Source organism: Musa acuminata, chromosome BXJ3-10 (genome assembly GCF_036884655.1).
Source record: "Musa acuminata AAA Group cultivar baxijiao chromosome BXJ3-10, Cavendish_Baxijiao_AAA, whole genome shotgun sequence".
Classification (NCBI taxonomy): Eukaryota; Viridiplantae; Streptophyta; class Magnoliopsida; order Zingiberales; family Musaceae; genus Musa; species Musa acuminata.
The window spans coordinates 29,049,572-29,076,214 of record NC_088358.1 but is presented as its reverse complement, the minus strand read 5'-3'; the positions used below and the strand labels follow the sequence as shown (position 1 = coordinate 29,076,214).

Below are 26,643 nucleotides of genomic sequence, written 5' to 3'. Positions count from 1 at the left end.
GCCAAGTTGTGTGTGATATTTGCATATTTTCCTACAAGTTTCTGAAACTAGTCATCCCTCTGAAAATCAACTTCTTTTGCTCCTTTATGAATTGCACCATTTCCTTTCACATGCATTTTGCTTGGTTTTATAAGGCTTCTGTGCAGATTAAGTACAGCTGGAAGTTGGTTCACCAGCTATTGGATGCTCTTGTTACCATATTCCCAACATGAGATTTGAGACTTTGACAGGATTGTATAAACATTCTTGCCTTGGAAGGACCCTCACATAATCTCATGGTGAGAATGGATCCTCCTCTTGCCTACATTGTTTCTTGGTGTGATTGTAGAGGAAGTAATTGGAAACTGCCATGGAAAGCCTATCATTGCTTCAAGCATCATAGTGGAAATGGTTGTTCAATTCTATCAGGATGATATGGATTCAGTTTGAGATGATGACCCCTATATGATCAATTGCCAAGGGAGGTTAGCAAAGGCAATAACAGGAAAAAAGTGTAGACCAGAAGCTCAAAAGGAGGAAGGCACTCTAGCCAAAGAGGCTCATTAAATGTTAGTTTTGATGACAACAGTGGCATCATCCTCAGGCATCTCTTGTTTTGACACCCTGAAACAATAAGAAGATGCACTTAAAGAATCAGTTCAAAATAAGATCAGATGGGTTTCAGAATCCAAAGGAAAAAATATAATTTAATTAGCTCTCAACTGCTGTGACTGAATGAATCACTTATTCCACAGACCTTGTGATCTGTATTTAAAAGAAAAATAAAGAGAATTCCACCGTAACTCAACTCAAAAAGAGGTTGGAAGGCCTTTTTTTTGTCAACCATGATGCTGTTTATCTTTGCCTCTTTTCCCATTTTATTTTGAGACTCTGGAAGAAGAAGAAGGTAGGATGAAGAGAAGAAATGTCAACAAAAAGATGGGGGAGAAGAACAAAGGGATGGAAAAGGTTGGATTGTTTTTTTGTTGTTTCTGTGTGGATGCATTTGAAGACCAACCAACTAATGTTTTAAAAGGCCCAGCATGTGTTTTATAAGTTAAATACATTACATAATTGAACACTTTGGCTATGAAGGTCTTACTGGATTGGGTTATCTTTTATGTCAAGTCGAAATCATATGTTTCTGTAATATACAATAAATAACATCTTCCATGAAGGTGAATGGAGAGACCAAATGATATGTTAATATAATTATACATCAAACAAATGAATGTAATAATAATTATTACTATACTATTTTGGAGATTGATCTCTTCTCTTGTTTTTATGGTCATCGTAATATGATCATCCTCGTTATGACAAATGAATCCCCGTATATTTAAGTTTTGTGTGTGTGTATATATATATAGTGTTCTTGTGAGGGTAAATCCATTAGTTGAAGTCATCGAAAGAAGAATGTGAGGAGGGCTTCTTGATCTAAATTTCTCGCGTCAGTCACAGCGACGACACATATAAATCCAGTCGGCTCAAATAGGCGCTCGCGTTCTTTCTTGTTCGTGTGGGTCTCGACGACAATCGATGATCGCCCAGTTCTTCGTGTTGTCGCAGCGAGGCGACAACATCGTCTTCCGTGACTGTAAACATCTTCTCCCTTTCGTTTTCTCGATTCGTCTGCGATCGCATCGCTAGTTCGCCTGTGTCGTTTGGTCGAGACCCTAACCATAGTTCGCCAATAGGGCATGAGGTCCGTGGATCTCTGTATCGTTTGATGGAAACCCTATATTTCGTTTGTCACTACGACTTTGAGATCTGTCGATTGTGCGGATCCAAGGTTTGTCAGCCATTCTTTCTTGGATCTTGTCGGTCGTTTACGGGCTGAGTCGGATTCATCTAATGGATGATCGCTTTTGTGCAACATTTGCCCTATAAGACGTCTGGAGCCATGGTGCTGGGATTGCGGTTCTTTAATTTGATACCAAATTTGCATTTGGTCATATTCGAAAGTTCTTTCTGCGAGCACGCAGTGCCCTCCAAAATTCCATCTTGCTGGCAGATTGCATCTTTGCTTTTCTATCTTTTGTGCTACAAATATATGTTAATGAAAGCGATATTTTCTGCTACCTAGACATGTGATGTATCTGCAGCTTATTTCTGAAACTGGGTGTTCTTAGATGATTATTTGCTTTGTACACATTTGATCATGACGACGTCTTTTTTTGTTGCTAATTTGTATCATAATTACATCTGGTTCTGCTAATAGACTTCTAGCTGCATTGTTTATCCATTACTTCTTCAATAAGAAAATATAGATAGGAAATGCATAAATGGCTTCAACTTCGATGTTGCTTTGTCTGCTAGGAGGCAGTATGTCTTCTTGGAGGAGTGTGAATTTTTCATATTCACATGGCAAAAGGTTCCACCAAATGATTTTGACATAATTTGCATGTTTTGCAAAATCATTACGAAAACATTAGATTCATGGATCACAATCAATGTTCAATTTCTTTTCTGATTTAGTATTTTGCTTTCTTTTTCTTGTCTTCTTTCTTTTTTAGGTTTTTCTATGTTGATTCTTATTTCTTCGAAAAATTTTCATGAGACATGTCAGATAGGTTAATTCGACTAGATAGTGTGTGCGACTCTCGACATGGATGGTAATTACATATGCCATTCCAAGCATTTGTACTTTGTTGAATGTAGAAAGACATGTAAAATCAAGTCATTGATCGTCATAAAATGTGCCATCTGCAAAGTACTACAATACGTCCTTTTTCCTGCAGGTCCTAAATTTTTCTTGTCCAGTTCTTATTTATGTTTCTGATGCTTAGTGGATTAAGTTTTATATTTCCGAGCTTTATGATGTGGTTTTATGTTTGAGCTTTTGGTGGGTAGGCTTGGTTTCTTTCCTTTTCATTTGAGAAGTTGAGTTTAAATTTACCTTGAACAATTGATGCAGATCGTGGGGAAGTTTCAAAAGGAAGTGCTGAGATATTTTTTCGCAAAGTGAAGTTCTGGAAAGAGGATGAAGAAGAGGAGGCACCTCCTGTCTTTGTAGGTATTTGTGTAAGCAAGGCTAGTAAAGTATCATATATGTCTTGTCTAATTGTTATGAATGCACAAAGGAACACTCAGGATTAGCACAATGAATCAACAACTCAGGAGTTGTCCGTTCTCGATTATTCATTAGAGAAATTATTAATAGGTTCTGTCATATCCATTTTTTTTCTTTCTTGATATATTTCATTCTTTATGGTGTCATATAGGAATTATGTTAGTGATGCATCTATATGTCACTAAGCCTTACAGCTTGTTTCTTTTGCCTTTTTCTGACAATAGAATGTGGATGGGGTTAACTACATCCACGTGAAGATTGCGGGATTGTTCTTTGTGACAACAACAAGAGTTAATGTTTCACCTTCTCTTGTTCTAGAGCTCTTGCAAAGAATTGCTCGTGTCACAAAAGATTATCTTGGGGTTCTTAACGAAGACTCGTTGCGAAAAAATTTCGTGCTCGTGTATGAATTACTTGATGAAGTTATTGTAAGTATATGTTCATTGTCTTACATAGATTCAAATGTTAATATATTTAATTATTTACTTCATGATTTTGCAGGACACGGTTGACTACTATAGTGCAATTGTTATTTACTATGTCACGGATATGAATTTTGACAATTGACTATATCTGTTGCATATGAAATTCTATTTCAGGACTTTGGTTATCCACAAACAACTTCTACGGAGGTTTTGAAGTCATATGTATTTAATGAACCAATTGTAATTGATTCCACACGTGTGCCTCCTCTTGGTCCGGCATCAATGTTTATGGTACCATTTAGTAATCCTTTAGTTATTCCATGCATCTGGAGAATCTCTTAAGTTCCTGGTTCTCCTCTTGTATACAATTTATTTTCATCTACTTGGTTTTATGTTTCAGACTTTCATTTTATTACTGTTATTTGCATACTTGCAGCAAGGCACCAAAAAGATGCCTGGTACAGCTGTTACCAAATCTGTTATAGTTACAGAACCTGGTGGCAGAAAGAGGGAGGAAATATTTGTTGACATTATTGAAAAAATAAGTGTGACATTCAGCTCTAGTGTGAGTAAATCTGTCTTTTGTCAGTTCGATTACGTGAGTAGTTGTGTCAAAATTTATTTGCTTTATTTAGATTATCACTCCATACTCATGTAGACATGTTTGTGCAAAAAAATGTATGTGGTATCATAAATCCATATTATCTTGTCTCATCTAAGCTAATTGGAGACCAGCTTTTGGATGCCAAATTAGATAAGTCCTCTATCAAATTCGTTATTCACTCTAGGACTCCAATAACCTGCCCTTTTAAACATATGTTTACATTTTGCTGATTTATACAACATGAAATGTCCTATCTGCTTAAAGGTTTATAGCAAACTAAAATGAACACCATTAGTCAAATTGTACAATTACTGTTCATAACAACACGAGGGGTGGCAATTATTTAATTTCAGCTTCAGATCTCTTTCAAAACTGCTTATTGCTTGATAAGGATAGTACAGTGATCTTACTATGCAATAGCTTGATTCTGAGGCGGAGCCTATTGACCAATATAATTTGATGTCAATTAGTTTACTGTTCAATGAGTAGAGTATGGTTAGCGTACTGTGTGGAAAGCTTGGTTTGGGACTGGAACAGGTTAAATTACTCGGTCTGCATACCAGTCGGCCATTGGATCAATAATTACAAGTTCATACCAAATGGCACATCCAATATTTATATTCCTAATTAAATACAAAACTAATGGCCATTAAAAAAATTTACTGACCTAGCTTACTCTTTGTTCTTGATTAATTATTGGCTAATTCTTCCGTGACTATGTTCATGTTCTTCATTCTTTTTGTGGTCTACAGAATTTAAATTCAAAGCCTGCACTTGTCAACAATAAATTGGTGTCTGCAACAATAAATACTAATGGAAATTTTAGTATTCTGGGTTATATTATCTTTTAAAGGAAATAAATTATTTCTGGTTACAGGACAAACTATCACAATTAATAGTGGAATGAATCCCCTTTCATTCTTTGTTGTAGTGCTGTTTTGATCAAGACCTGCTTTGGTTGTAGTTTTGGGTCAGAATGAACCAAAGATGTTAAAGTTAATTATTCTTTTAGTTTCATTAATTTTAGTTTGTTGGATGATTGTATCTATGTTTTACCTTTGCCAAGTACTCCAATTCTTATTCCTAGCTTGCTGCATGGAAATTAACATGCAGAAAAGGGCAAGCCCAGTGCGAAAGTCTCCACAATAGAGACCCTTGTGGAACTCAATGTTTAAAGTGTATATGTTCTGGATTCTTTGAACGTGTTTTGTTGTCTTGTTTGCTTCTATGGTTCTTTTAGGTGGTCATTTTTTATATTGGAAAGCTTGTTACTTTTCCTTACTCTTGAATAGTTGCTCCTTGATTTCTTGAGCTTAAACTGCAGCTATTGAGGTAGCTAGTTCGACCTGTTAATCAACATTCTAGGTTGTTAGGCAAGTTTGTATCTTACCTAGATTCGTCTAGGAATTAGGTTAGACACTGATTTTAGAGGGTTAATCAGGCACATGGTTGGTCAGAAGATTTTTTCATTTGTATTAAGCCTTTGTTTATTCAAATTTGGATCCTGCAGAAACTCCATGTTTACATGAGTATGTCAGAATCATGGGAAAGATGTGTGATTCTTTCCATGTAAGCTATGCATTTTATGTTATACCATTCTGACAACAGATATTAACATGGAACAGGGTTATATACTCACATCAGAGATTGATGGCACCATTCAAATGAAAAGCTACTTGACAGGAAGCCCAGAAATTCGTCTGGCTCTTAATGAGGACTTGAGCATTGGTAGGAACAGTTCTTCTGTTTATGGTGAGAACAAACCTAGTCTCCTAGCTGCTGATTATATTGTTGCTTTGTTTTCACTTAAACTTAAGGTCTGTATTTTTTTTGTAATGTCTCATGTTTAACAGACATCTTAGGTTTAGCAGAAATTTATCTCTAGATTGACTTTTATAGGTTTAGTTTTAGTGTCTGTCACTTTGTAGGTACAAGATGCTTCCATATCTGTTTAATTTATTGGAAAATAAGCTAGTTTAGTCATCACACAAGTGATTAAAACCATTGGTTGCATGTATTGAGCCATTTTGATGGCTATCTCTGACCTCTACGTGATGTCCTATGTAAACTGTATTAATATTAAATGATATCATTGGCTTTAGATGGATCCTGGTGTGCCACTTTGTAAGTATTGATGTGTCTAAGTAGTTTTCAATCTTGCAATGTCATGCATGTATAGACTAACTAGTGTTGAAATTGAAAATTGAAAAAAATGTCAAAATCAGAAAAAGAATTGGATAAGTATGTACAAATAGGATTTTTAATGGATATAGTGTATAGAAGTTCAATTAATATGGCTTTCATTGTGACTAAAAAATAAGTATGAGAGAGGATGAATTAGACAGTTGGGAAAAGACATTACTAGGATACACACAAAAAATGGCATCGCTAGCTTGGAATCTGTAATGAAGTTTTTATTTGGAGTTTTGTCATTAGTGATAGATCTTTATGTTTGTTGATAGTTGAATAGATAACTCTTAATTCGTCTATCTTTGGAACATTATCCAGTGATTCGTTTAGCCTCCTCAAACATCTCTGAAACTCTAGAATTTTGGAGAATTTTGCTACTGTGTCATTGAATCATATACGGTGAGCTTCTGAGTTGCTAATCATTGCAAGATTGGTTATGTTACAGACTATAGAAGTTCAGCAGGAGGAGCTGTAATACTTGATGACTGTAATTTCCATGAATCAGTTCGTCTTGACAGCTTTGATGTGGACCGAACTTTATCACTAGTGAGTATATTGCTTTCCATATATATCAAGATGCTAATAGAGAATGCTATTAATTAGAATATATCTTGCAAAAGCAGCATCTTTAGGGAATTATTTGTTTTTTTCCGCAAGGTATTTAATCATTTAATGTTCCTCTCTTGGTGATAGATACCTCCAGATGGAGAATTTGCTGCAATGAACTATCGTATGACTCAGGAATTTAAGCCTCCTTTTCGTGTTAGTGCATTGATTGAAGAAGCAGGACAATTAAAGGTTGGGTCATCCTTTTTTTCATCTCCTCATTATTACAGGATGCTTCCTTTACTGTTACACATTTTTTATACATAAATATTATTCATGATGGCCAAGATCAATCTGAACACAATATTTTTATGCTATCAGGCTGAAGCTATTATAAAAATACGTGCTGATTTTGCAGCGAGTGTAACTGCTAACACAATTATAGTACAAATGCCGGTGCCAACTTATACAGCAAGGTGCTTTTTTCTTTCTTTCACATCTTTTCTTCAGCACTCGCCATTATGTTTCCTAGCTTTAACTTACAAGTAAGCATAAGTGCATTATTCTGAATTATCAGCAGGTTGCTTTGACCGATTTTTTCCACTTCGATGATTATGATTGCAAACTTTCAGAAATGTGTGTGTGCTCATTAGTACATAGATCGTAGTTTTAACTAGAGTCAGATTTTCAGGAGAGAAAAGTCCATTAAAAGCTGATGAATCCTCATAATGGGCCTTACTGGCAAAACAACACTTCCATTTATAATGAAAGCTTTTTATATCAATCTCATTCCACCTATTCATGACACCCGTATTAACAACCCTCCTTCATGACATAATTAGTCTAGAAAGATAAGCTTCCAGACAAAGCATACTCCCACTATAATCATAGCTTTGACTTTTATATTCTGGATATCTGTTGGCTTTAATCCATGTAATACTGTGGTTGATTTTTTCATAAATTAACCCATCTCATTAAATCTCAATTCTAAAATATCCTACTGCAGATGATATTACCTTTCTTGTATCTTGTGTCTTCTAATTTAGGTGTCATTCTTTCTTATGTTTCTGACCTTTAGATTTCTACCTCGAAGAAATATGTGCATAGTTAATATTTGTACAAGGTCAGGAAGCAGTTCACAAAGATAAATTTTTCATTTTGATGAAATTTATTCAGTAAAGTTGGAATATCTTTCTTGGTATTTCATAAATGGTGGATGCAAATAATAGCTCACTAGTGAATCGGCAACACAATCTCCAATTATGATATCACTCACATGTTAAGCATGACCTTGCCAAAGTCTTCTTTGAGTTCTTTATTTTTCTTCCAAACATGTTACAAAGCACTGCATGATACATGCTTGTTTCTTTATTTGTGTTGTTCGACAATTGATGGTTCTGATTATAAAGTGTTAGTTGTTAATGGCAAAAAGATAAACCAGTACTTATGATTTCAAACTATATTTGATTCCCCATTGCTGATAAGTGTATCTTTGAACAATGATGTACAGGATTAGTTTTGAGTTGGAGTCTGGTGCTGTTGGACAGACAGCTGATTTTAAAGAGGGAGCTAAAAGACTTGAATGGTGTCTAAAGAAGGCAGGGTTTTCATCTATGTTTTTCGTTTTATTCTATTTGTGCTGTTATTTTACAAACTATATCAATTTTACAACATATCAATAGTAAAAATGCTATTCTTATAGAAACTTCTCATGATCCAAGCTTTAACGTGTCATGTCTTCCACTAAATCTTGGTCATACAAGCATGGATATTTTGTATTGTTGTTTTTTAAGTTGTTTGTTCACATCTTCATCTCACTAAGAAAAATGCTTCAGATTGTGGGTGGGTCTGAACACACGCTATGTGCAAAGCTCACATTTTCACAGGAATCACATGGTAAGAGACATGTATACTTGCTTAGATTGTATTTTTTTTATTATAATCTTGTGTTTGTTTGGTAAAAGTTTTAATCATTGAAACTCAGGAAACATTGCTAGAGAGGCTGGACCAATAAACATGAACTTCACAATACCAATGTACAATGCATCAAAGCTTCAGGTGAGGCAATGATTTACTTAGACTCCCTTATCAGCATGTTCTTTTCTTTTTGGCACTTTGATGGGTCTGGTCCTTTGCAACCTGGATGCCCAAAAACAACCTCTTTACTTGTGGAGGTGTGGTTGCATATATTGACCACCTCAGACTTCACATCGGTGACAGTTTCAGACAGTGGGTCATGCTTTATTTTTCAGCATAGAAATAATTATTACCTTTGATCCTATGTTAAATATTACAGTCAGTGGATCACCGTTGATCAAATAGGGGGGGGGCAAATCAAGTGGCTTTGTTTATATATCATTACTCTTTCTCGAATGATTCTAAAATGCCGATGATTATTTGGATGGTTTTTGTGGGTTGAGTGGCAACTCCAGCCACCTTACTGAGTTCTACCATACTTATGATGATTTTCCTTATCTTGTTTGATTGCTATTACTTTTTTCTTCAGCAGGTGATAATCTGAAAGCAGACATGTTCAGTTACTCATAAACGAACATTAACTTAAGCTGCAACCTGCAGGCCTATTTTAAGTGAATTTTCTGGAAGATCATGACTGGATTATCAGAAACAGTAGTATCTTATATATGTTCAGAGGTGTTAGTTCAATGCTTGTTTGAAATTGTTCATCCCTTTATGCCTACATATTCTGCTTCTTCAGAATCACTAAGTTACCTTGTGGAACATATAAAACAAGTTTTAGTAGAAGTACTTAAAAACAGATTAAATGTAGAAATACTAAGTAAATAGTTGGTATAAGGCGATACAGTTCAAATGAGAAAAGGATCTGCTGATAGATATTTAGACATGATGAAGGGCCACACCAAGCATAGAGCTTAGGATGAAAATAAAAAGGGCAGCCCAGTGAACAAGACTTCCATCAACTCGGGGTTTGGAGTGGCTATGCTAGCATGAAATTATAGTATTTCTAGACAATTTAGAAATAATTTACTGCAAAACAGTACAGAGTAGCTCTTACATTCCAATAAGGCATGCTGCTTATGTAACAAGCTTCAGGAATTGTTTGCTTGAATATTTTCTAGTTTGCATTTTAACCAAAAATAAATAAATTACAAATTTCAGCATAGGCGTTGGTCGTCACAATTCTTGATTGACTCATTAGTTTGGACAAACTGCAATATGTGAAGCAGAACTTTCTACCCTCCAACCAAACTCTCAAATCCTTGAGTTTGCTTTGACTAGGAATTTTGCCCAACATCTCATGGGGTTTGCCCGATAAGGATCCTATCGACAAAAAAACTGGGATGATTTTTATTTTAGTTCGGTCTATAATAATTTATTCAACGATGTATTTCTTTGGTTTTTGAGATTATATTCTTGTAATATGATGCCAGTGTTGGTCAAGGTATATGCTGCTTGCTTTTGAGCTAAAAGTAATAAGCAATAACGTCCTTCCTACTCATGGCATGATTCTTTTTGGGCAGGTAAGATATCTACACATAGCAAAGAAGTCACCCTCCTACAACCCATATCGGTGGGTGAGATATGTCACACAATCAAACTCCTACGTGGCTCGTTTGTGAGAATCTCGTATCTGGTTTCTTTTTATTGTTATCAAGGTGTCTTTGTTGCATTCGGTCTTTGTTTGTACCTACATTTTTTGAGACAAAATAAAGAGGAAAACTATCATGATTTGTCTATGTATATTGAGCTTGTATCATGTTTTTTATGGTTTGATTTCTCATGCATTAAAAGCTATTTATCAATCGACTCGGTATGGAAAACAAGTATGAGTTCTAACAATTGGTTCAATTCTTCACTTGCATTAGGTTTTTCGTTCTTTATTTTTAACCGAATCTATATTTGATTTGTCATTTCTTGCTGACTAGCTTGCACATTCTCTGTACATTTGTGTGTGTGTGTGTGTGTGTGTGTTTGCCTATGGTTAGCTTAATAACCTGTTTCTGCACTCTCTAAATTGCCCACATAAATATTACATAATATTCCATTGCAATTTAGACGACGTTTTTGCTTGAGTTGATGATGCAGCAGCCCCTCAAGTTTCGACGGCACCCGTGAGGCCACCTCAGCGACACCCCATCTCCAGCACGTCGGCGGCCACCTCGGTCCCTTTTGTTAGTACCCAAGTTTGACATATGGTTTGAAACCAATGAAACTAATGCCAGATGCACCCACGTGAGATGAGTTGCTCCCACATAGCAGCGAAATCAACCTCTCTTCCCAATGTGAAAACATCGAAGTGGTTTCTGCTGCCACCAACCTTAACCTGGGTGCAGGTGGATCCGCTCTTCCTCAACCTCGGCAATTTCTCATCCTCGCCCGTGGGTGACAGCTCAGGTCCCACTCAGCGACTGCTCCCCGTAACGCCATGACGGGGACCCTGCGACCTCCATCCCCGATATATAACAACGCCCACCGATGCGCAGTTTCTCAGCAATGGCGTCGTCACATGTCATTAGCTTGCAAGAAGTAGTAGCACAAGGAGCTACCGCATCCCAGCCCGATCCACCAGCGACGCCGCCACCGACCAGCTTCCTCGCGACGGCCGTGCCGCTGCTGCTCCAGCTCGGCCTCTCCGGCGCCATCAAGATCTTGGGACCCGCTGCTACGTCGGCGTCGTCCCACCATCACTATCTTCTGGCCTACCGACTCCACGCCTTGGCCGTCTTCTTCACCTTCGCCGCCGACATGGCCCTGGTGATCTACTTCATTGCGTGCTACGCCGGGTTCGCCGCGCCACCGGCGGGCAGAGTCATGAAGCCTCTCATGATTGCGCCGTTAGCTGTGTCCTTCGTCACCGTCATCCTCGGCACTTTTCTTAACGTCGTCGGCTGAGCGGGTTGTTGCACCTTGCTCCCGCATGTATCGCCACAAGTAGCACCACACTTCCTGCAATGTCCTTGGGGTTCTAAGTTGTACCTCGAAGACTCAAGTTTAATGGAACTATCCAAATGAAAGCCTCCTCAACATGTGGCTCTTCCTCCTGTGATCGTATTAGCTGTTATGGTTTTACTACACAAGGTCAAGGCGAGTTTTGTTTTCCTTCTCATAACAGCCTGATTGGATCATGTGATGTCAGGCTCACATTAGCAGAAATTGTAGGGACAAACGTGTTTGGATTTCATCATCTTAAGGATATATATATATATATATATATATATATATATATATATATACAACTGTTGGGAAATTAACATAATACGAGTGCAGCAGAAGCAAAAATCCGTTATGGTTCATGCGCAGGCAGGGAAAATATTCAGACTAGTCGTCTCTGGTACTGTCCTTGATCCACTCGAGGTACTTTTCGTTGCCACCAGTGATGGGCAGGGCAATGACCTCAGGAACGCTGCAGTGAAAATGGTAATTGTCAGTCAACCAACAATCTCAGGTAGCTCCTCAGCATCGTAGGCACTACAACTACTTACTCGTACTCGTGATTGGATTTCACATGTTGGGTCAAGGCACCGAGAAGGGACTCCCGAGTCTTGATTATGAGTAGCTCCTCAGCATCCGTCTCTACCTGACATTTTGAATAGAGACATCAAAGGTATGTTTGTACTTTGAGGATAAACAAAACCAATATTAAATTCAACTTCTACCTTGCCATCCCACCAATAAACTGACTCGATACCTGCAACCATGCATGCTCACACACATTTCAGCAGTAAATAAGCAAAGGTGTTTCAATCACCAAGTACCATTTATGAAATAATAATAATAATAATAATGCAAAAGCTGTTGAGGAACAAAAATATGAAGCAATTCATCTTTCAAAGAATAATCGATATGCTAGAACAGCTTAACTTATTTGCAACCCTAAACATAAATCCCTTTTCTTTCTATCCACACAAGTGCTATCAGCAACTGACACGAAATTCTTCTTCCTTATGGACCAAATATATTTTTAGTTGAACTTTTTGCAATCATCACTACCACCAACAATAACAAAATCGTAAGTCCTAACTTTTTTACAGTCAATTTAATAAATAGAAAAACAATTCAAATTATGGACTGTCCAGATTAAAGACCAAATCCAAGATGAAACCGACTATTCAAATTAAAGATCAAGACTAACATTAGATTCAGAAAATTACATGGTTTTGGAAGACAAACTTGAAATGGCTAGTCTCGGTACTATTTAATCTGCTGAGTAGTCCTAAATGAACCCTTTTCCTGCCATTTATGTACTATTTAGCTTGTGATGTCCCAACTAGAGATTAGCTACATGGACCCTTTTCCTGCCATTTAGCTCCTTGGAAGGCAACATCACAAGTTAAACCAAGAGAAATCAAATCAGTGTCTATGGATTCTAATATATTTTCAAAATTAAAAATGTAGGAGATCAGTATATTGATTGAACACAAATTATAGTAACAAGCAAGGTCAAATCCTGTAAGTATACCCACTAATGTATATAGATTTGGTCCCCAACCTGAATCTAACCCGCAAGGTCAGATATGGTTTCTCATTTTGAATCAATAAGCTTACTGGATTAGTTTTTGGCTTTGGGTCCCAAGCGAATCCAGCCTAATAGTGTTATGTATGTGATGTGCAATCTCAACAAACAAACAAACAGAAGTTATCCTTAAAAAATATTATGAATTCTATGTAAGAAAAAAGATTTCTAATATAGTAATATTATAATGTGTGAAAGTTATCCCCAAGAAGTTCAGGCAAAATGCTAATAATCTTCCAAGTGACAGTCACAAGTCGCTACAGTCAAATAAGATCCTGTAAGTTGTGGCACCCAATTGACCTGAAAATCGGCCATATTCACCAAAACTAAAAACCATTAACAAAACAAGATGAGAGCATAAAACTTGCTACAAACAAATTTTCAAGCAGGATTGTCACATGTTGCAACAAAATATTAGGTGATGTACATGCCTGGCACTCGATTGACGCATGCAGCAAGTTTTTCCTTGATGATGCTTTCTGCAAGCTTCATGCCTGTGCTTAAACAAGCAAAATCCAGAAGGAACAGAGTCAGAAAGGAGTATCATAAACATAGAATGGGAAGGTTATTTAGAATACAAGTAAAAAAAAGCACAATTCGGAAAAGTCCAAAAGCATGGAGATGCATTTGGAATCGCGTTGATTACATGATCGTCTAAAACAAGCATACACACATGTATATACATATCAGTAAATAAGATGCAACATAGTTGCCAATTAGTGTCCACTCAACTTACATATGAAGGTGGCATCAGCTTTTTGCACAAGACCTAACCATTTACTGGTGTAAAGAGGAAATTTCACCCTCTTGTCAATACATGTATGCATGACAAATGAGGAAATTGTGTTATTACGTGAAAACTGTTGCAATTGACAAATTTAGTGATTCATTTAGTGGTTAGGGTATGTCATGGGTCCCCTCCGATCGATGACTGTTGTGTGCCAGCTGTCCATTGCCACATTAGCAGCATACATCGATTAAGCCCGCATCACCCAGTCTGCAACCCGTAACTGCCACCAGTCTTGCCATTAAGGTGGCAGTGATGTCCTCAGCGGCACGGCCATGCCTTGTGCCAAAGACATACCCTACATCACCACTCCAACCACCACTGCCACCATCATTGTAGCAGGTCAACGTTGCCAATTCAACAATATCGATAACCTATACTTGTAGTCTTGTAGTATGGCCATCTTGGGGCCACACTATAAAAGGATACCTCTTTCATGAAAAGACAGGTTATTTATTTTCATTTTCCCCTAAGCTCTTCAATTTTCCACAAAAATTCTCAAGACTTAATCCACTTCGGACAATGGCTTGAGCATTGGAGGTCCCGACTGGGAACATTCCCAATGATCCCTTCACTTTGCAAGCCGAAGTTAAGACAATTGGCACATTGGAGTCTGACATGTGCACATTTAAATGTAGATTTCTCTTTGATTCGGCATCCACCCATGCAGTTGAATGTCTATCAAAATGTTGTTTGCTTACAAAAAGAAGTATAGATTGAATACAACAACAAATCAATATGATTTTCTGAAGAAAGCATACTTCTTTTCTCACCCTCTCTTTCTTCATTTCCAAACATGATTTAAAAATGGCAACAAAACCTTCACAATAGGAAAATAATAATACTTTTTTCTATAACATCTCAAAGCTTCTTCCAAGCTCGCCTCTTTCTTTTTTATCACATATCCATGTCATCAACTTTATTTCCATTGCAGCCATGATCCTCAATAATCTAACGATCAAATATTACTAATCATAGATGATAAATGCGATGATTACTTACGAAAGATTCATGGAAGGAATTAGCAATGTTTGTTAAGAGTTTAATATTTAAGCCAGTTATCATAACATTTTAACACAATTACCATGACTAAAATCTTCAGATAGTTAAAATTCAATTACTTAATTAAATTTGGAAAGAGGAAGAGGAGAGAGAGGGGGCTAAAGGGTTCGGCGAGGTGGGTGCTGCCAACCGGGAGGGGAGATATCGAGGAGGAGGGGGAGGGGGGTTGTTGGGTTCTGAGGAAGCTCAACGGGAGTGGTCGGCGACGGAGGAGAGGGTAACGAAAACAGGCGGGGAGCTATTTGGGGGGTGGGCAGGAAAGCTCGATGCAGGGGGTGGGGGTGGGGGGGGGTGATGAGGGGTAAGAAGGAGATATAGTTACAATGAGAGGAAGAAGTCATTGCCGATCTGACACGGACTTAGCTGGATTTGCCTAAGTCGTGCGGCACCCTCGCGCGTCCGTCCGCAAAGGTCAGCCTCCCCGAAGCCTCCCATTGTCCCTTAGGACCACCAAAAGAGAGAACGGGTTAGAGAGAACGCCTCCAACGGGATCCACAAGCAAACATCTCCGAAAAACACTTCATAGACAATGCAAATTACAAACAGACTTTACAAGCTCTGAACAGTGGCACAACAAAGGGTAAAATGGTCCATTACAGACCGAAAAGCTCTCGCACGTGTCTACATGACACAACCTTTATTTACAAGCCTAAAGAGGCCACCAACCCAACTAAAATGGGACTTATAAGCCTTCGGCCGCCCCTTTACATGTTGTACAAGGCATGAACATGCCAAACGACACGGACATACATAAGCATTACATCAAACACCTTGTTTAGAAGTTTGTCCGTGACATTCTCCCCCACTTATCCCTTCGACGTCCTCGTCGAAGCCTTTGTGAACACTGCAACTCTTCGCCTTTGCTGAGTCTTCAATCTTCTGCTCCAGCTGCAATGCGCCTCCTGGCTCCCAGCTGCTCTCCGCTGCTCTTTTTGAGTAGTCGAACCTTTGATCCGCCATGCTGCTTCTACTCGCCAATGACTCTTACTCTGGTGTGGGGTTGGCTGAGTTGTGTTGATCCTCGTTGATTCCTGCGGATCCACCAAATGAAGGAAAAGACCATTCTTACTGCGCCAGTTTCTCAAAATTTCCACATGCTGCTTGAACTGGGTGGATGCTTGTTGGAGCTTTAACGAGCATCGCCTCGCAAACTTCTGAAGTTTTGGGTCCTTCCTCCACAAAATCTGCTCATTGACTCTTCTTTCAGTTAGTTGTCACATCCAAGTAGGTTCGCATCACTTCCGCTTTCGATTGGCATTTCGTTGGGAAATGAAGCGGACAATCTACTCTCAGTAGCACTGATCACCGTTGGTGAGGATTTGACAACTATTGTCTTCCATTATCTTCGAAGGGTCTTTGAACTTGTGCAGAGCTCCTCTGCTGGATAGATAAGAGAACTGGGGTACTCGGTTTCGCCCATTCTCTTAAGAGTTGAGAAGGCAAAGGTTACTTGACTTCGCCCGCCTCCTCGAGGTTGTACTTCATGCATCGAGCTGGTTACTGGCCTTCGCCTGCTCTTTGCTCACACTTCTGAAGCACTTGAAGTGTTTGCACTCCTTGCGTTGAGTTAGCTACTGTGATTCACCTTCTCAATGCCATTGAACTTCTGGAATGCAGGAAGTTTTCACCCCAACTTGGAGTAATTCTCTGATAGATGAGGTCGCCTCTGGGATTGTACCGTCTTCTCCATCAACCCTGCCGCCTACTACACTGAGTAGCAAAGGTACAGCACCGCGTACTGCTTGCTTCGTTCCTTGGTCGTGCACTCTTGCATGACCCGAAGTCCTTCACTTACGGCCATCTTGATGAGAAACTTGTTGACACCGGTCTTACGAAGTTTCTTGGCCTCTGCCCTTCAGCCTTGTCTCGGTACTTGGAGATTGCCTCTGCATGCTCCACCTCCTCAGCCCCTTTCACGACCAAGCGCTCTCCCTCCGTGAGAGCAAGGGATCAATGACTTTGACGGAAGTCCCGCCTCTGCGGTACCATGGCGCTGCCATGCCCATGGCCCTACTATCCGTCGCCTCGCATCTACATCCCTTTTCTTCACAATCAGTAGATATGCCTTCGTGACACTCCTCTGAGTCCACCTCCATTCTCACTGATTGCTTGATTTTGGGTAGCTAAGTCCCTCTGGACTTGTCGTCGCTTCCTCGCCCCTTTCGACCTCCTGCTTCAACACCTCTGTGTTCTCCAAGCAGTCTGTTTGTTCGATGGAAAGACAGACTGCAACTCCCATGCATGGCCTCTGCCATCACATTGTAGGGTTTGCACCGATTCTGTTCTCCTTAGCTTCCTTGGTAGCAACGTTCGCTTACTCGACCTTGTCCTCTGACTTGTCGGGCTCCCTTAAGCGAATATGAGCTCTGGAGCAGTCCAACTCTCCAGCTGCTTCGATCATACCTCTGCATGATCAAGTCCCTCTCATGGGACTCACTGGTACTTGCATTCGAACTTTTCCCTTGGTGGAACCCAGCCCCCATATGCTGATGACCAAGGTTTTCATCCGATGCAAAATTCGGTGCACGCCCGGAAGACCCGCCTCTGCGGTACCATGGCCTTCACTCCTTGAATCCATAGCCCTTCTTGCCGTCGTGTTGTTCACCAAAGCGGAGCTCCCAGTAGCTCCCGATCATACCTCCATATGATCTAGTCCCTCCCGGGACTGTGTCGTGTGTGTCGCATTGCCACGAACTGTTCCACCACGATCCGCTGCACCATGTCGCCTCCTGGTGACATCTCCATTGCATTCTGATCCTTGTGGAATAAACTCGAATTGTGAACCCTCCATGTGTGGCCTCTGCCAATACATCGCAGGGTCTCCTCCACATTCGATTTTGTTCGCTCCTTTGGCAATCGACCTTCATCCACCCACTCTTGGGTCACACCTAGATGAAGCACCACTCTAGGACAGTCCGTCGCCTAGTAGCTCCCGAAGTCCCCCGACTTCGCTGCAATTAGTGCACCATTGTCTGGATCCTGGGCCTCTGCCCCAACCAGCACAATCTCCGCTGCGCACCGCTTCCCTCATGGCAACTTGAATGGCAACACTGTGGCATATTCTTCACGAGTACCCGCCTCCGCGTCCTCTTGCCCCGTGCTAAGGCCTTCTGAACCCAACTTCGCCTTCGCAAATTGAGTCGCCTTAGTTCCTCCATCAAATGCTCCTCCGAGATAAGGTGCATGTGCCCCGAAGCTCCCTTCGTCTTTGGCACCATGCAAGATGAGTCCGCTCTGTCAGAATGAAGGACCCATGGAACAGCATGATTCTACTCCTGTCTCTGCAAGAGTTCATGTCCTTGACCTCTGTCTAGGGAAAGCACTGTGCCTCTGCTCCATGTTCCAACTTCTATGCTGGCTCCCTTCATGCGGCTTGGGTACTTCGCCAAGTTACACCCGAGTTGCTCCGCTCCTCGTTTTTTACATTGAGTCGATGGTGGCCCTCGTGCCCACCATTCCACGGGTCAGCCCTCCCTTGAGTCCGATCTCCATATCGACTCCAAGTGTGCCTCCATTTGAGTTGCTTTGGATTGCTCCCCCACTTAATCTCACAATGCATCCACCAATGCATTCTCTCAAGCGAGATCATGCGACGACTCCTCGCTGCTTGCTCAGTCAGTCCATTGAGCTTCGTGGAGTTGTTGTTTGTGATGTACTCCTCCTCAACATGTGAAGTCCGTCTCACATGACTCTCCCTCTGGAGTGCCGAGACTTATCCCTCCTGGATAACTGTCCCGTTGGAGCAACATCTCTCTTCGTTTCGGAGACCACCATCCCCTTGGACTACTCCGATCTGCTGAACAAACGCATTGTTCTGCCTCTTGCAAACGCACTTGCTAGATTGCGCCTCCACGTCAATACAGCCACCGCTGCACCCCTCCAGGCCTAGCAACATGCTGAACTCGTTGCACACTTCAGCCTCCTCCGGACGTATCCTTCGCATGCCGAAGAGAAAGTTTCAATGATCCATGGCACCGAGTCTCGGTCGCCTTGGGATGGCCACGAACAATCCATCGTCCGCATACAAGCCCATGCATGAGTACCGAATTCTTCGAGTTAGCAATTCCCCTCACCTCTGTGAGCTTTGCACAACTCTTTCGGTCGCTGAGCAACTCATTCCACTTTGCATGGTCTCGTCCTTTTGCCAAGCGCCTCGCTTGCCTTGAGCACCATCAAGTAAAGTTGTCAACGTTGAGCCGTAGCTCAAACTCAGCCATCCCAACCTTTGTGCGCTCCAGATTCTTCCAAGCTTGCCTGTTCTCGTGGTGCCTCTTGCGCGAAGGGTTGGCCATTCCTCTGAATGCCAATCTCAGATGCCCGCTCCTCTGAGCGACTCTTTTCCCTACATCTCCATGCCCGTTTTCCCTCAAACGGTGGCGCATGTGCTGACTGCCCTCAAGGCAGCACCGCTAGGTCCCCCACGTTTGCATGTCAAGTGTTTCTATGAGTGCTTGTCCCGCTCTGATACCATATGACACGGACTTAGCTGGATTTGCCTAAGTCGTGCGGCACCCTCGCGCGTCCGTCCGCAAAGGTCAGCCTCCCCGAAGCCTCCCATTGTCCCTTAGGACCACCAAAAGAGAGAACGGGTTAGAGAGAACGCCTCCAACGGGATCCACAAGCAAACATCTCCGAAAAACACTTCATAGACAATGCAAATTACAAACAGACTTTACAAGCTCTGAACAGTGGCACAACAAAGGGTAAAATGGTCCATTACAGACCGAAAAGCTCTCGCACGTGTCTACATGACACAACCTTTATTTACAAGCCTAAAGAGGCCACCAACCCAACTAAAATGGGACTTATAAGCCTTCGGCCGCCCCTTTACATGTTGTACAAGGCATGAACATGCCAAACGACACGGACATACATAAGCATTACATCAAACACCTTGTTTAGAAGTTTGTCCGTGACAGATCGTTGGAGGGCCGCCTTTGCACACGCCGTAGGAGGAAGATACTACGTTCGCCAAGTGAGAAGAAAGAATGGTTTCATGCGACGAGGGGGGTTTGGGTGGGAGAGGCTCATCTAGATCAATCCAGATGAAATGCTATATGGCTTAATTGAACCAGATGAAAGCCAACCCAATCTCCTAACCAATTTTCACTTGGTTCAAGCACACTCTTGAGCCTCCTGATGCTTGGGCTCAAGCGTGCACCTTGGCTGACAGCCACCCGAACTCAAATTGAGGCGCTCGAGCCTCGCCTCGCTTGGGTGCCTAGGCAAATGCCCAAGTGCCTTATGACATTAATGGTGTACTCAACATCATGGTTTAGAATTTGAAATATCATATCTCCATCTTGTCATGAGTTCTCCACTCCAAAATGCACTAGTAACATCTAAAAAATTAAATAACAACAGTTTCCACAAATAGTCACAAGCTAATGAACAATGCAGCTAATGAATGAGGAATGACTATACCAAACAAAATACTGATTGAAAGGGATATAATGATGGCACAAGTAGCATATATTCTGCAGGTCTGAGAGATGATCTCTTAATGTGATTAAGCTTTTGCATGAACAAAACACAGGGCACTAATAAATCATGGAGGATGAATGTAAAGTCCATCATGAAGGATTTGGGTAAGTAGACAAAATTTCATGAGATAGCAATAACTGGAAAGGTTGTTCAGGACTCATCATTTGCCAAACAAACAGTTTAGATGCAGCAACCAAGGAACACTTATGTCATAATCATGTTATAGTGGGTTCATAAGATGCAGCTAGAAAACAATATTTATCTTATAGTCATCTTCTAGTGAATCCAAAATACTCGGAGCTCATGTCGGATTAACTGTATTCTGGACCAAGCAATGAACCTATTTGAAGTAGTTCATTTCATAAAAAAGAAACCCATGTATGAACAAGGATTGATCCAACTTCTGCAAGTTAGTTATAGTGATTTTGTGATTGTGAAAATATGCTAGACATGCCCAAGAAGGTAAAAATTTTGGATTAGATTGGGCTACTTAAAATTGCATTTTTCATAGCAGTCCAAGGGGTTGGTTCACTTTTGGTGATGCTTCTACCCCAAGATGAATGTTCTCTTGTTCTGACTTTCTTGGAGTCCCCGGTAGCACAACCAAGAAAGAGAAGGGTTCTCTGTCCCTATGGGGATGGAATGATAGAAGTATTAATAATCCAAGATAAGGTCATGGGGAGCCATGTCATTTATCATTACGAGGTGTCAATTCCAAGTGTTGTGACGTATGCAGCTGACGCATCCTAAATAAACTGAGAGATTTGGACCTTGGTCCTACACGACCTGATCATTCGGATCAGTAACTCGCCGTCTATTTCTATGATGTTTATGATTAAGACATCTATTCATCAACAATATCTTTCATTTCATCCAACTAGGATAAGAAGTATCCACCTTATTCAGTGAATGCCTTAGGTTCACTCTAAACGTCGTTCGTTCAAGTCAATAAGTGAGGAGGCATTTCTCTGATAGGGGGCACAAACCTATCTGGACTTTTTTTAATAATGAATAAAAGGCACCAAAAAGTAAACAATGTAGCCCTAACTGCATGGATCAACAAAACCTCCAAACAAAAAATGTAACTTGTAATATTATATACATTTGCTAAAAGGCTGCTTTAGCAAATTAGGAATGAGAAGTAAAGCACGCTCTAAAAGATAAAAAAGAACCTGCTTCTTTGTTTGGAACAGTAACATAAACAACAATGGATGGAACAGTCGTTAAAGCACCCTCCATTCCAGTAGAGTGAAGACCTCTGGTGGATGGTTGGTTAACAAACTTTGACCTGCAGATTTGCCAACACCATACATGAGCAGCAGAAGGAAACAGTGTCAAAGGAAATGAAAAGAAATATGACAGAAAATCTGAATCCATAACAGAATGCTCCTACTGGTTAAATGACCTGTTCATGGGAAGACACATGAACAAAAAAAAAAAAGATAACGTTGCAACCTTATGTTATTAACAACCAAAGAGAATGTCTTACTTGGGTACCAGACTGAAACCTACATTGTGATCCCGTATGCTGGAAAAATTCTAATAAACATGTCCTCATCTCACGTAGATGATAGAACCAAGTCCCAGCTCACAGCTAGTGTTCATAGCTAGTACTGATAAAGGGGACAGGCTTTTCCCAACCAAAAAAATGGACCTGGCAAGCCCGTACAAGATGCAAGAACGGAAGGCCTCGCCTGCCGAGGAAACACAATATGCCCCATGACTCCCATCAAGCCTGAACAAGATACCAACGTCAACTAGAAGCCTGCACTGAGTTGCAAGAATCATTCTAGCATTTTGGACAATTCTGGATGTCAGCGACTCCTTTTAGCATTCACTCAAACAGGTAAAACATAGATATCTCAGTTAAATAGAATTCATCAAGAAATTAATATATTCCTTTTCGGACAAATCATGGAGGACAAAGTGCCTCCATAATAGCATTCACTCAAACAGGTGAAACAAACAGGTTTCAATTGGAGACGACAACACCGAACAACTATAATTTGTTTCTTGAAACACTACAAAGAACATCAATGAGCTTATTCTCAAGAATCAATATCATATGATGTAAAAGAATACATAATCATCAAAGTTCCGACAGCAAGAATGATCTCGCAGATCATCATGTGACAGTACCACACATATCATCTAGATTCTAACGTACCTTTAGACTACCAGAATCCAGGCATCAAGATCCCCATGTTACCACATTATAAGCAGATACTTCAACAAAACCTACCAATCCAAAATCGAAGATGGGTTGACAAGAAACAGGAATGGGAAAAACAAAGGACCATTCTCCAGGTATCGGATCCCAGATCGGGGAATTAGGGTTTTGCGCGACGAAACAGAAGCGGGCTGCGGACCTGCAAGCGATGGCGTAAATACTGCCGAGGCACAAAGAAGAGAGTGCCCCAACGAGAGGAGCTCGGCGTCGAAGAAGCTTCGGTGCCGCCGACGGGGTGCGGCGAGTGGGAGTCGTGGAGGAGGAGAACGCCCAGAAGGCTCGCGAACAGCTTTGGAGTGACATCTCTTTCTCACCCTCTCCTTATATTTCTTTAGTATGTATAAATAAATCATATATATATATATATATATATATATATATATATATATATATATATAATTTAATATATATATATATATATATCGAGAGAGAGAGAGAGCAAATTGACATATACATCCCTCTCGGTGGGTGATTTTGGTATTTAATCCTCTAAATTTAAGTTCAGCATATGCATGTATTTTATTATTATTGTTAGTTAAAATTAAATTTTTATACTTAATATCCTGTAAACATAAGTGGTATCAATTCAAATGAACTAATATTAATATAGTTTAAGATAACTAATTATATTTTCTGGATAAATTTATTGAAAGATTTATGAATTCCAGACTGAGATTTGGAATGATAATTATTCTTTTGCATATTTACAAATATATATGGTTTACCAAAAAGATAAATATAGATTCTAATTTTGTTATATATATATATGTATAATGCCCCATTCAAGTTCTTCCTTGTAATTATCAAGTCATGTGGTATATCGCTAACAATCATTGAGTTCGTGTTACCTCATAAAAAGAATTGTATGATATATGTGAAGGAGAATTACTAAATCATGCCTTTTATCTACTGAGACACCATGCATTGATGTCAAATCAATCAATAATCTCCTCTTTCCAACCCCATGTTATTGGCATCATCATTTACTTGGACAAAGCTAGCACAGGGCTGCTCCTTTATAAGTCTCTTCACTCTCTTCTGCCCTCCTCTTCCACTGCACTTAACTAGGACACTTTCTTTCATCCTCCATCTTCCTCTGCCTCCGCAATGTCAACTTCTTCTTCACCGAAGACCAATGACATGAAATGTCCCTTCCTTTAGGCTTCGTTCTCTGTCTCTGCGTCTGTCTCTAAAAAGAGCATTTTGAGGAGTAGAAGAGGAAGAACGGCCTTACTCTGTGTCAGCCTCTGCAGCTTTTGATTTATTTGACATGGGCATTAGCTATGAGTGTGGTTCCTCCATCCTCCTCTGCCCAGAAGACAGCAACAGCGTCCTGGGGTTCGATGAGAGGGAGGAGCAAGAGCAGGACCCCGAAGGAGAAGTCGAAAGGCGTGTCCTCGGGCATTTCCCTGGCAAAAGGAGCGATTTTTATGGGGGCTTTCTGATGGATTCTGCCTTGCTGTCGGAGGATTGCATCGCCTCGCTGGTCGAGAGGGAGTTGCAGCATCTCCCTCAGGGAAACTATGCCGAGAGGCTGCTGAGGGGGCAGCTGGACCTGGCGGTGAGGAATGATGCCATCGACTGGATTCAGAGGGTGGGTTGAGTTGTTCTTTGTTTCCATGCTTTTTCAGTCTCCTACATCTTCCAATTTCTGGATTTCTCAGTACGATGGTTTCTCTGACAGATTTGATTGATCGACATTCGATCCCTGAGACCATTGATTTAACCGATTACAGTTCTTACTTCTTATCTTTCATTGTGATGCATCTGATGTTATTTGTGCCTAGAACAGTCAAAAGCCATCCTTTTTATCAGTATGACAATGGATTCATTTTCTCTTCCCCCATATCTACACGCTCTTGATGCTTTTTCTTCTTCCTACATGTCTCTTTTACCTGAGAGCTTCTCCACCTTGTAATTACATAGTTTTCGTTCCTGCATTGACAGGTTCATGAACATTACAACTTTGGACCTCTGACTGCCTATCTGTCTGCAAATTACTTGGATCGATTCTTCTCCTCTTACGAACTTCCGGTAAGAAAAATTACTGAGGTACTTGCTTCTTTAATGTGATTCATGTAACAATGCGTCATGCTCCTATGACTCCATTTCCAGCAAGGTAAGGCCTGGATGACACAGTTGTTATCAGTGGCCTGCTTATCTCTCGCTGCCAAGGTGGAGGAAACTGAGGCCCCTTTCTCTATAGATTTACAGGTTAAACAAGACATCAAAACTGTTTGTGTAGATGGTAATCTTGGACTGCAACTTTTTATTGCTGATCAGTGATTTGTGTCCGCACAAACAGGTAGGAGAGGCAAAATACGTATTTGAAGCCAGGACCATACAGAGGATGGAGCTTCTAGTGCTTAGCACCCTCAAGTGGAGGATGCAAGCGGTCACACCTTTCTCATTCATTGTTTACTTTCTGTGTAAATTTCATGATGCAAATTCACCTGATGGCTCATTAATTTCTCGCTCCATCGCCCTCGTTTTGGCCACTGTTAGAGGTCAGTGATCTGGAGTCGCATGTTTCTGAGCAACTGTGAGGGACATTTAGATCAGATGGCAAGCCTAACATGAGAGTGTGGCTATAATTCAACAATTGCAGGGGTTGATTTCCTGGAGTTCAGACCTTCCGAGATTGCTGCAGCAGTAGCACTATCAGCCTCGAAAGAGATTCAATTTCTGGAGATCGACAAGGCTTTAGCTTGCTGCTGCATCCATGTAAATAAGGTAAGGGTTGTTCATCTGCTACGCAGTGCTTCATTGAGCAAATGCTATTTACGTCAAAAGACCTCAGTTTTCTGCAATGGATTCAGGAGAGAGTTTTGAGGTGTCATGAAGTGATTCAAGAGATGGCATTGATGAAGAACGGGACATATGCCAGTACATCAGTTTCCGCTGTGCCAAAGAGCCCGATCGGGGTGCTGGATGCTGCATGTCTGAGCTATAAGAGCGATGACACAGCAGTTGGGTCACATGCAAACTGCGACCATTCCTCTCCAGCTGCCAAGAGGAGGAAACCAAACAGAGCATCAACTTCATGAGAGAAGAAGGCATCGTCTGTGGTGTTCATCTCTTTGATAGGTTTTCCCAGTCGATTTAATTTGTCAGTGAACCTCCTTGTCGTCGTGGCCAGGATCAGTAGATGAGGAAAAGGGAAATAAATGAGTTGAGAATGCTAAGCTCATGCTTTCCCATGAATGCACCTGACCAAATCAACATTCTTACAGTAAGATAATGAGATAGATCGGGCTGGAAGTCTTATTTTGTGGGAGAGACAGAGATTGCTACAAGAATTGAGGGAAATATGGTCATCTAGCTCTGCTTTTCTTCTTAAAACTGTTGCTTTGTTTCAATAAAATCTGTGTCATGCATCAGATTTCTACCTCCTGTACATGTATTTTGGTGATGTCCTTGCACTGTTTGACTATGTGTCTGCTGAGATTCTTGGATTTGCTGTCCCCTGTGACATGAAGGCAGAGCCCACTGTTCAGTACAGATCTTGGGATGGCAGCATACAGACGGAGAATAAATATTCACAGGGAGGAGTGGTGGGAGAGGGATGGGGGACCTCTTGGAAGTTTCAGGTTCCAGTCCAAATATGACCATGGAATTATTCCCCTCATGGCTTGCCATTCCTTCGCTTTTGTTTCACCTGCATCACATGCAGACAAGGATTAAGTACTTGCTCACACCCAATCTTGTGTGCCCGAGAGCTTTTAGCACCAGTTAAAAACACTAAGTACCATAATGGCACTGCACTTTAC

At 40.7% G+C, this 26,643-nt stretch overlaps 3 protein-coding genes across 8 annotated transcripts; 2 read left to right on the top strand and 1 right to left on the bottom strand.

The window, feature by feature from the left end:
* The first annotated feature begins 1,375 nt into the window (after window positions 1-1,375).
* Window positions 1,376-10,537, top strand: LOC135584296 (AP-4 complex subunit mu-like). Of its 2 annotated transcripts, none has more exons than XM_065171597.1 (13): window positions 1,376-1,576; window positions 2,897-3,003; window positions 3,277-3,480; window positions 3,652-3,768; window positions 3,914-4,042; window positions 5,707-5,833; window positions 6,717-6,817; window positions 6,965-7,069; window positions 7,199-7,293; window positions 8,328-8,415; window positions 8,653-8,713; window positions 8,802-8,875; window positions 10,318-10,537. In XM_065171597.1, exons 1-13 carry the CDS (start codon window positions 1,519-1,521, stop codon window positions 10,414-10,416), a joined length of 1,365 nt encoding a protein of 454 aa, XP_065027669.1. In that variant the 5' UTR covers window positions 1,376-1,518; the 3' UTR covers window positions 10,417-10,537. The 2 variants fall into 2 exon arrangements, with proteins under 2 accessions (XP_065027669.1, XP_065027670.1); XM_065171598.1 differs by having other exon boundaries at window positions 1,377-1,576; window positions 2,897-2,991.
* Window positions 10,538-11,940: 1,403 nt separating this feature from the next.
* LOC103968667 (protein CutA 1, chloroplastic) lies at window positions 11,941-23,197 on the bottom strand. Of its 5 annotated transcripts, XM_018818748.2 has the most exons (7): window positions 23,013-23,080; window positions 22,811-22,881; window positions 21,816-21,931; window positions 13,742-13,804; window positions 12,454-12,485; window positions 12,280-12,374; window positions 11,941-12,200 (listed from the first exon to the last, which is right to left on the bottom strand). In XM_018818748.2, the coding sequence occupies exons 3-7, from the start codon at window positions 21,880-21,882 to the stop codon at window positions 12,116-12,118; spliced, it is 342 nt and encodes a 113-aa protein (XP_018674293.1). In that variant the 5' UTR covers window positions 21,883-21,931; window positions 22,811-22,881; window positions 23,013-23,080; the 3' UTR covers window positions 11,941-12,115. The 5 variants fall into 5 exon arrangements, with proteins under 5 accessions (XP_018674293.1, XP_009380231.2, XP_009380232.2 ...); XM_009381956.3 differs by lacking the exon at window positions 22,811-22,881 and having other exon boundaries at window positions 22,941-23,197; XM_009381957.3 differs by lacking the exon at window positions 22,811-22,881 and having other exon boundaries at window positions 23,013-23,197.
* A 710-nt stretch (window positions 23,198-23,907) lies between these two features.
* LOC135650648 (cyclin-D4-1-like) lies at window positions 23,908-26,243 on the top strand. The gene is made up of 6 exons (XM_065170143.1): window positions 23,908-24,467; window positions 24,821-24,907; window positions 24,989-25,087; window positions 25,179-25,380; window positions 25,482-25,606; window positions 25,693-26,243. Exons 1-6 carry the CDS (start codon window positions 24,144-24,146, stop codon window positions 25,918-25,920), a joined length of 1,065 nt encoding a protein of 354 aa, XP_065026215.1. The 5' UTR covers window positions 23,908-24,143; the 3' UTR covers window positions 25,921-26,243.
* The last annotated feature ends 400 nt before the right edge of the window (window positions 26,244-26,643 follow it).

What these genes read in the sequence shown, in the direction of transcription:
- LOC135650648 (XM_065170143.1), top strand. Translation starts at nt 24,144, where the DNA reads ATGGGCATTAGCTATGAGTGTGGTTCCTCCATCCTCCTCTGCCCAGAA. An exon ending in CCATCGACTGGATTCAGAGG is followed by an intron (nt 24,468 to 24,820) that starts GTGGGTTGAGTT and finishes CTGCATTGACAG; the next exon opens with GTTCATGAACATTACAACTT. An exon ending in CGTTTTGGCCACTGTTAGAG is followed by an intron (nt 25,381 to 25,481) that starts GTCAGTGATCTG and finishes CAACAATTGCAG; the next exon opens with GGGTTGATTTCCTGGAGTTC.
- LOC103968667 (XM_009381956.3), bottom strand. Translation starts at nt 23,176, where the DNA reads ATGTCACTCCAAAGCTGTTCGCGAGCCTTCTGGGCGTTCTCCTCCTCC. An exon ending in TGTTCCAAACAAAGAAGCAG is followed by an intron (nt 13,805 to 21,815) that starts GTTCTTTTTTAT and finishes GTTTAAGCACAG; the next exon opens with GCATGAAGCTTGCAGAAAGC. An exon ending in AAATCCAATCACGAGTACGA is followed by an intron (nt 12,201 to 12,279) that starts GTAAGTAGTTGT and finishes TTTTCACTGCAG; the next exon opens with CGTTCCTGAGGTCATTGCCC.
- LOC135584296 (XM_065171597.1), top strand. Translation starts at nt 1,519, where the DNA reads ATGATCGCCCAGTTCTTCGTGTTGTCGCAGCGAGGCGACAACATCGTC. An exon ending in AATTACTTGATGAAGTTATT is followed by an intron (nt 3,481 to 3,651) that starts GTAAGTATATGT and finishes ATTCTATTTCAG; the next exon opens with GACTTTGGTTATCCACAAAC. An exon ending in TGGACCGAACTTTATCACTA is followed by an intron (nt 6,818 to 6,964) that starts GTGAGTATATTG and finishes TCTTGGTGATAG; the next exon opens with ATACCTCCAGATGGAGAATT.